General features: G+C 46.1%; 1 protein-coding gene across 2 annotated transcripts in view; it reads right to left on the bottom strand.

Moving 5' to 3' along the window:
- Window positions 1-642: 642 nt before the first annotated feature.
- Window positions 643-9,719, bottom strand: part of LOC120046507 (protein quaking-like) — a 96,342-nt gene continuing 87,265 nt past the window's right edge. Inside the window, exons 5-7 of one of the 2 annotated variants that reach the window (XM_038991800.1) lie at window positions 7,007-7,094; window positions 5,988-6,275; window positions 643-2,916 (exon numbers count right to left, since the gene is read on the bottom strand). In XM_038991800.1, the coding sequence (XP_038847728.1) occupies window positions 2,837-2,916; window positions 5,988-6,275; window positions 7,007-7,094 (456 nt within the window). In that variant the 3' untranslated portion in view covers window positions 643-2,836. Of the gene's footprint in view, window positions 2,917-5,264; window positions 6,276-7,006; window positions 7,095-9,719 lie in introns of those variants that run through there. The other variant, XM_038991799.1, reaches the window with a different exon arrangement.

Below are 9,719 nucleotides of genomic sequence, written 5' to 3'. Positions count from 1 at the left end.
ACAAAACTCCCTCGTCCTTGCCGATGACAAGCATACCCATAACATGATGCAGCCAACACCATTCTTCAAAATATGAAGAGTGGTACACAGTGATGTGTTGGGTTGGATTTTCCCCAAACATAACGCTTTGTATTCAGGAAAAAACATGTATTTCTTTGCCACATTTTTTGCACTATTACTTTAGTGCCTGCCTTATTGCAAACAGGATGTATGTTTTGGAATATTTTTTTCCTACAGGCTTCCTTCTTTCCAATCTGTCATTTGTGTTTGTATTACAATGTTATTGATCCATCGTCAGTTATTTCCTATCACAGCCATTAAACTCTGTAACTGTTTTAAAATCACCATTAGCCTCATGGTGAAATCACTGAGAGGTTTCCTTTCTCTCCGGAACTGATTTAGGGAGGGGGCCTGTATCTTTGTAGTCACTGGATGTATTGGTACACCATCAAACGTGTACAATTAATAACTGCACCATGCTCAAAGTGATATTAAATGTCTGTTTTTTTTTACCCGTCTACCAATAGGTACCCTTCTTTGCGAAACATAGGAAAACCTCTCTGGTCTTTGTGGTTGAATCTGTGCTTGAAATTCACTGCTCGACTGAGGGACCTTAAAGATAATTGTATGTGTGGGGTAGAGAGATGGGGTAGTCATTTAAAAATCATGTTAAACACTACTATTGCACACATAGTCCATGCAACTTGTTATGTGACTTGTTAAGCATATTATCACTAGGCTTACTATGCAAAAGGGTTGAATACTTACTGATTCAAGACTTGAGCTTTTCATTTTTAATTTGTAAACATTTCTAAAAACAATTCCAGCTCGACATTATGGGGTGTTGTCTACATCACCTTACACAACATCTCAACTTAATTCATTTTAAATTCAGGCTGTGAATACTTTCTGAAGGCACTGTAAATCTCTAGACCCCAATTGATGTACTTATTTGATAGTGTATTTACTATTTTGAGACCGTTCAACATCTTTGCCAATATGAGCTGATAAAAAGGCCCACATTTCAGACGCCATCTTAGCTTCCTCCCTGCTTCACCCAGAGTCAGTCTGCCTCTTACACACAGGCTTGACCGTTTGGCCTGCACTCAATCCACCTGCCTCATGGTTCAACCCCCAAACCGCACTGACACGTCAATCATATTATGTTGTATTACCGTCATGTTTGGATAAACCAACGTTTTAATGGTGTAAAACTGTTCATCAGTGTGGGAGCCAAACCTATGAAGAGGTAGATTGAATATAGGCCTTTGTGCAATTTCATCGGATGTTGGTTTGTCATTAAATTTGTCAGTGTTACCTATCCGTTACCATAATTATCATTTATTATCATTATGGATTAAGGTTTGACCTTTTAGTAATAATACCCTTTGTATAATATGCACTTCTTAAGTAACGCCATATTACAGTTATTTTTATATTAATTTATTTGTTTTAGGGCAGATTTGAGCTATCAAGTTTTCAGAGGCAATTCACAGACAGAGCTACAGTGCCGAAACCTGAATATCCTTAGACCCAGTTTGTATATACTGTTAATTATATATGTTAATTGTTCCACATCATCTAGCAGCAAAAAAAAGTGATTCATGAATTGGAGTTATATAAACAATATTACAATTTAATCAATTTCACTGGGTTTTCAACTTCAATGTATGTACTAAAATGTAGGTTGATTTATCAAACAATGTCTGCATGTCGGCAGTTTTTAATTGGCATTTGCATCCTATTTTCTGGCACATTGCAAACATTCACTTGATTGTGTACAAGTAATTATCTGTAGTGAAATGTGATGATACACAGTGTGGGTGTATGTACAAGGCACACTTGGTGTATTAAGCACTAGGGTATAAGGATAAAACAGAGAAAAGGCACTGATAGAGAACAGATCCTGCAAATTCCTTGTTGCTTGCGTCATTTCACAAATGGTTTCTTCTCTAATTACGACCTCGATTATTCTCAATATTCAGTGGGAGTATCTGTTCTGTATGGACTTAGAAGAGAAGGTGTGACATGTGTAGACTTTAGAGAGTAAAAGGTCTGACTGTTGTGCTTGTTTTACCAATCTGCAGAATAAAACCATTTCCAGTCTATAGCCTACCATGTGTCCATCCCTCTTTACTTATAACGTCGTTGTTGAGACTTAAAAAAAATACTGTAGCAAAAATGGGAAGATACTGCAGTCCAATTAGACAGTGAAAACCCCCCAAATATGACATGACGTGTTTACAACCACTTCTGTGTTGTCCTTGACAATACAATGGGTCAGATTCTCAAAAAAAAAATTCCCGCAAACAAATAAACACAAATGGACATAATTTATCAATTAAAACGTTACATTATCCACGTAAGAAGCTGAAGACTTAAGTGCATTTGAAATAAAATTGAAACCTTCTCGTTGAACGGAGGGGGAAACTAAAACACAGGTAATTTGATCTTCTTTTTTTTGTTGTTGAAGGGGTATAGTCCATTATTTGTCATCGACATCATGTCAGATGCATAAAGTCATCGAAATAATAGAGTCGAGTAGTTTGTGTGTAAGTTTGTGTCTCTACCTAGATAGCAAAAGCATCATTAGGCTACTGTGTTGTGGTCACTAGTTCTCAGAATCACCTTGTACAGCCCTCCACGTATGCACTCTGAGAACAAATGTATTCCAAATAAATGTTTCTCAGAGGCCAAGACTAGGAAGGGTGTGCAGTATGTTGCATCACATCACAAACCGGAACGACTAGCTGAACAATTTGTACATGTTGCAAAACAGATCAGGACCAACAGTGAGCAGGCATTGGCAATAAAACACAAATGCATAAGAGCTAAACTAACCTCTGTCTGCGGTCACTATCCTTTGGTAAGGATGGACCCGCAGCTCGTGCCTTCGAACCTTAGTAGTCACTGCACCTGCTCGGATTGCAACAACATGACCAAAACAAGGATTAGGTCATTTCCTCCTTCGCCGTTTCCATCAAGTCAATTCGTCATATCATCAAGGTTTATACGACCAAACACATGTAACACAATTAGGAAAAATCTTTAGAAATACATGTTAAGGCACAAATTATACTCATATACTTCATCGTAACAAGGAGAAATCTTGGACATAGTATCATTCGTGACTATGGAGTAACCTTGACTGTAAGGATCCATTGTTTTCTTGAGTCCTTGTTACAAATTTGCAGAAATTAGGCATTTATGCACACACACACACACACACACACACACACACACACACACACACACACACACACACACACACACACACACACACACACACACACACACACACACACACACACACACACACACACACACAGAGGGGAGCTTTACTAGTCACATAATCTCAGGTTGAGCATCAGGAAGTGCATCTCTTCAGTTATTCGTTTTAAATATAATACTGATCACTCACTCTCTGGTTAAAGCCCAGAGATGAAAGCTTTTAGGCACATTTGCAGTAGTAAAAAAAATGAACATCTCTTATAAAATAAAAAATAAAAAGAATAGGTAGAATAAAAGGCAATGAATTAAGTGATTAGTAAAGCGTGACAGTATTGTATAGATTTTCAATCCCAGACATAGCAGTCAGTGGAACAGTCGCATACCGTAGGTCTGCGAAAATATACATATATGAATGTGTGTACAGGATGCACGTACACACTCACACATAATGCATGGCGTTAAGGCCCGTGCCTCTTTGGGGAGGTTTGGCCGGTGTAAACATCAGTAGTGAGGGAGCCTGTCTGTCTGTCTGTCTGTCTGTCTGTCTGTCTGTCTGTCTGTCTGTCTGTCTGTCTGTCTGTCTGTCTGTCTGTCTGTCTGTCTGTCTGTCTGTCTGTCTGTCTGTCTGTCTGTCTGTCTGTCTGTCTGTCTGTCTGCCTGCCTGCCTGCCTGCCTGCCTGCCTGCCTGCCTGCCTGCCTGCCTGCCTGCCTGCCTGCCTGCCTGCCTGCCTGCCTGCCTGCCTGCCTGCCTGCCTGCCTGCCTGCCTGCCTGCCTGCCTGCCTGCCTGCCTGCCTGCCTGCCTGCCTGCCTGCCTGCCTGCCTGCCTGTCTGACTGCTATATGCCCGGCTCTTGGTTCATTACACTCAAAGGCAGCTGTGAAACAAAAGCGCATGTGTGTCAACACTCAGATCAGATGAGGGGCTCAGTAAGGATCCGAGAAACTCTTTTAGCCTTTCGTGGGGAAAGCCACACCTATAGAATACAGGAAGGGAACGAGGAATTAGTGCCAGGAGTTCATGTCTGTCCTCCGTTTGAGTCGATGCAAAAATGCGTTATACAAAAGGGAAATGTTGTTCACTCACTGACTGTCATTTGGCGTGGCTACACTTGCGCTGAAAGTCTCATTCTGTGAATATTTTTCATAAGAGTGAAGTTAAGACTGTCAGTGTCGGGACAGAATGTCCTCAAATCCCTTTGTGAATAAAGCCTGTCATGCCTAGATGATTTAACTGCAGGTGCCCCATCGCCAACACACACCATCTCCCCCATTGGCTCCGCAACCCCTCTCTGTCGACCCCCTCTGACCCCTCACCGTCCTCATGTTACCCTTCAGGACGCCCCCAAGCCACACCCAGAGAGAGGGGGGCGCCCCCAAGGGGGGTCTGCAGCAAGGTGGAGCTCAGTTCTCCCTCACCATCATACACAAATATTTAATCATCATCATCATCATCGGGACAGGAAATCAAAAAGGGTTGATCAGTAACACACACGTCACTTTGAACAGACATTAAAAGAGGAAGGGCCGAGGCTTCCCCTTGTGGCTTGTGGTTGCTCAGAGAGGGCCAATCCTCAACCAGTCCAGCGTGTGGTGGCGGGGAGGGAGGAGAGAGATGAGGAGGTGGGTGTGTGTTGTTTGAGGGGATGGAGGGAAAGAGGGAGGGAAGTGGCGTTTCTTTAAAAGGGAGGCCGGTTGGAGGGCTCTCCTCGCTGCACAGTGATGGGAAAGTGACAGGTCTGAAACCCCAGGTAGAGGGGCAGCTCTTCGGCCTTTGAGGACGCTGTATAGGTCACACAAGAGAGAGAGACAGGGTGAAATCTTCACTGGGCTCCGCCGCTCCTCGACCCCCCCCCCTCACAGTAACATCCCCACCCAGCCTCACCCAGCTTCACTCCCTCACTCACTCACTCCCTCACTCCCTCCCTCACTCACTCACTCACTCACTCACTCACTCACTCACTCACTCACTCACTCACTCACTCACTCACTCACTCACTCACTCACTCACTCACTCACTCACTCACTGAATCCCCTCTCCCTTCACCCAGACACACAGTTGGAGGCTTGGTCCAGTGGAACTCTGTTAGGCGGAACTCTTGGTTAGGCGGAACTCTGGCTGCTAATGGCTGACAGGGCACACCCTGGCTGTCTAGAATGTGCTCAACCCAATTGGACAAGCTGCTGTTGACATTTTGGTGCGTTGGTAACAGTTCAGATTTACAATGTGCCTTTGGGTACAGTCTGTCTTAATGGAGTCAAGTCGCGTTTGTAATATGATATTTTCTAAAGTGGCTTTTTTTCAAAGCCATAGGGCTGCGTGTGTATGCAGGGACTGGGAGAGAGGAGGGTAAGGACCCTTTTCCGAATGAAACCGCTTCCTCTTATAAATCACTGAGCCAGTCGAGCACTTAACTTCCAGTTCATTTATGCACACATTTCTTAAAGGGCTTTTTAGAGGAGAGAATTGTCTCATGATAGTGAAAAGAAAGATGCAATAAAGAGCTGGAATGTTTTTTCTTTCTGTTGCTGACCCCTCTCTTTCAGTGGTATCTCCTGGGAGGCTGGGGCGGGCGAGAGAAGAGGGAGTGTGGTATTATTCTGAGGGGGGGGTCGTCACAAAAGTGGGAATGGGGGTGGGGGGGCGGGTATTTAGGAGGAGTGGCGCAGGATCAGCGTGGGGGCGGGATTCCACTGGCCATGGGGGTGGTGGTGTTGGTGGGGGGCTGCGGGGCAATCGCAGGGGCAAGCATGCTTACCTAACACCCCGCTGGAGTCGATGGGGTACTCCAGGATGGAGGTGGCAGGGGCCAGCGTGTAGGGGTAATCGTACGGCGACGCGTATATGAGGCCCGACTCGGGACCCTGGGTCATGACGCCCGGGTGGGGCGAGCCGTTGGGCATGCAGGTCTGGATCTGTCGGATCAGGGGCATTAGGGTGGGGCCGGCCGGGGTGGACGTGCGCAGGGCGTTCTGGGACATGGCGGCGGGGCCGGCGATGATGCGGGGCGCCTGGGCGTTCGCTGCAAGAGAGAAGGCAAGGGCAGCTGGAGTGAGCGGGAAACACGGGAGGAGAAGGTGGAGGAGGAGGAAGAGGGAGGGGTGTGTGGAGAGACCAGAGGGGGAGGAGAGGTGGAGAGAAGTGGAAGAAAAAGGAGGATACAAAAACACAAGTTAGCATCTATCACACATATCATAGGACACACTCAAAGAATATCAGATAAGTCAGGAACCGGAGAAAAAGCTACATAAACAAACTGTTCGACAGACTGGCCTTAGCTTCCACTACACAACATTTAGCACAATATAAGAGAGGTCTTTAAGGATTGCCTCCATTCATCTCTAGCACTGAGTTCGATTCTGGCACAACAGTGCTGGCTGGGATCTGTTCGGCACAAACACCATGCGATTGGAATGAGGCACGCATCTCCCTCAGCGACACAAAATGGACGCCCAGTCAGAGCCAGACCTCTCTTCCTCCTTGAAAAGAACTCGACCGAGTGCCACCCAATAGGACAGCAGGGAAACTAAAGTAACTAAAGAAACAACGAAAAATGCACTGAGGGGAACGCTGAATGTGGCAAGCCAAAAGCACACTCTGTTCAATTCAGCCACTGTGCATGGCACCGCACAACGCTCCTGGGCTTGTCGTGAGCGAAAAGGAGCAGTTTGAATTACACTGCTCCCGGACACACAAAGGGCTGTTCTACCGTGTCAGTCAGTGCCTGCCCCCCCCCCCCCCCCCCTAGAGAGAGGGGCGCGGTGATGTCATCCTTACGTGACTTGATGTTGGCGTCTCGGTAGGTGCCGTTGAGGATGGCCAGCTCCATCAGCTGCATCTTCTTCAGGCTGTCCTCTCCCTCCGCCTGGAGCACAGAGACACAGGAACAGTCACACAGAGACACAGGAACAGTCACACAGAGACACATGAACACAGATACACAGGAACTGTCACACAGAGACACAGGAATACAGAGACACAGGAACTGTCACACAGAGACACAGGAATACAGAGACACAGGAACAGTCACACAGAGACACAGGAACAGTCACACAGAGACACAGGAACAGTCACACAGAGACACAGGAACAGTCACACAGAGACACAGGAACAGTCACACAGAGACACAGGAACAGTCACACAGAGACACAGGAACAGTCACACAGAGACACAGGAACAGTCACACAGAGACACAGGAACAGTCACACAGAGACACAGGAATACAGAGACACAGGAACGGTCACACAGAGACACAGGAACAGTCACACAGAGACACAGGAATACAGAGACACAGGAACAGTCACACAGAGACACAGGAACAGTCACACAGAGACACAGGAACAGTCACACAGAGACACAGCAATACAGAGACACAGGAACTGTCACACATAGACACAGGAACAGTCACACAGAGACACAGGAACAGTCACACAGAGACACAGGAACAGTCACACAGAGACACAGGAACAGTCACACAGAGACACAGGAATACAGAGACACAGGAACAGTCACACAGAGACACAGGAACAGTCACACAGAGACACATGAACACAGATACACAGGAACTGTCACACAGAGACACAGGAATACAGAGACACAGGAACTGTCACACAGAGACACAGCAATACAGAGACACAGGAACAGTCACACAGAGACACAGGAACAGTCACACAGAGACACAGGAACAGTCACACAGAGACACAGGAACAGTCACACAGAGACACAGGAATACAGAGACACAGGAACAGTCACACAGAGACACAGGAACAGTCACACAGAGACACAGGAATACAGAGACACAGGAACAGTCACACAGAGACACAGGAATACAGAGACACAGGAACAGTCACACAGAGACACAGGAACAGTCACACAGAGACACAGGAACAGTCACACAGAGACACAGGAATACAGAGACACAGGAACGGTCACACAGAGACACAGGAACAGTCACACAGAGACACAGGAATACAGAGACACAGGAACAGTCACACAGAGACACAGGAACAGTCACACAGAGACACAGGAACAGTCACACAGAGACACAGCAATACAGAGACACAGGAACTGTGACACATAGACACAGGAACAGTCACACAGAGACACAGGAACAGTCACACAGAGACACAGGAACAGTCACACAGAGACACAGGAACAGTCACACAGAGACACAGGAATACAGAGACACAGGAACAGTCACACAGAGACACAGGAACAGTCACACAGAGACACAGGAATACAGAGACACAGGAACAGTCACACAGAGACACAGGAACAGTCACACAGAGACACAGGAATACAGAGACACAGGAACTGTCACACATAGACACAGGAACAGTCACACAGAGAGCAGAATATGTTGAACGGCGACTCACGTCTGCACATAAGACTTGGAGCACAGACACACTGTATGATTGTCTCACATCAGTACACAGACACTCAGCTCTCTCACACACACGCGCACACACACGCACACAGACAGAATCCAAATCAACAAAGCAACCGAACGGCATCCGATCCTGCCAGACACCGAAAGACACACACACAAACGTTCCTACCAATTATCAGCAATTATTTACTGAAGCGATTTGGTTGGCAGTTTGAAAAGATCCAGCAGGAGCCCAGATCTAGATTCAGTAGCAGCAGGGTATCCAATCTGCCACAGCATCTTTGATATTTACATCAGCCCTTAATCGCCTCATCTGCCAGAGTAACGAATGGGAGGAGAAACACTTTGTTCATCAGTCAAACTTTTTCACATCACTGGGATGATTCATCTCCACGCCTAGAGCAACAATACGTTTGTAAAACGTAACGCAATGAGACAGAACTTGATCACAACTTTGATTTTGGGGAAATGCGGTGAAGTTGAGAAGATGAGGGGGCGGGGAAAAGGCATTGACCTGACATGGTACATTCTCAAGCCCCATACTGTGTGTGTGTGTGTGTGTTCGCGTCGTCTACAGAATCACAGTAAACGTACTTTTAGAAAACACTCTGAGCCAAGCCTTCGGGAGCCAAAAACAAAACGCTCAAAGGGCTCCTGTATCTACTGTAAACATCAATACTTTTTAATAAGTGAAGACTGCAGTGATTAATAGCCTATGAAGAGAAGGCACTGCAGGAATAAATCACTCTGACTCTGTATTGAGTCAACGGAGTCTACTGTAGTTCCAGAGGAGGCTGGTATATAAGATCTGGGATGGTATGAGTGGAACGGTATCAAACACATCAAACATATGGAAAACCCCCATTTGACTCCTTTCCATTCATCCCATTCCAGCCGTTACAATGAGCCCGTCCTCCTATAGACCCGCCCCACCAGCCTCCTTTGTCTAGTTCTGTCCTTGAGTGGTACTGTTATGTTCAATTCTCTTTGAGCAGCAGCGTAGCATCGATATAATGTGTGTGTGTGTGTGTGTGTGTGTGTGTGCGTTTTTGGGAGTGTTTAAGGACAATACAGTGTCATCCTCTGCACATTCCTCTCCGA

Source organism: Salvelinus namaycush, chromosome 4 (assembly GCF_016432855.1).
Source record: "Salvelinus namaycush isolate Seneca chromosome 4, SaNama_1.0, whole genome shotgun sequence".
NCBI lineage: Eukaryota > Metazoa > Chordata > Actinopteri > Salmoniformes > Salmonidae > Salvelinus > Salvelinus namaycush.
Note: the sequence above shows the minus strand (reverse complement) of the source record. Positions and strands in the feature narration are given on the sequence as shown.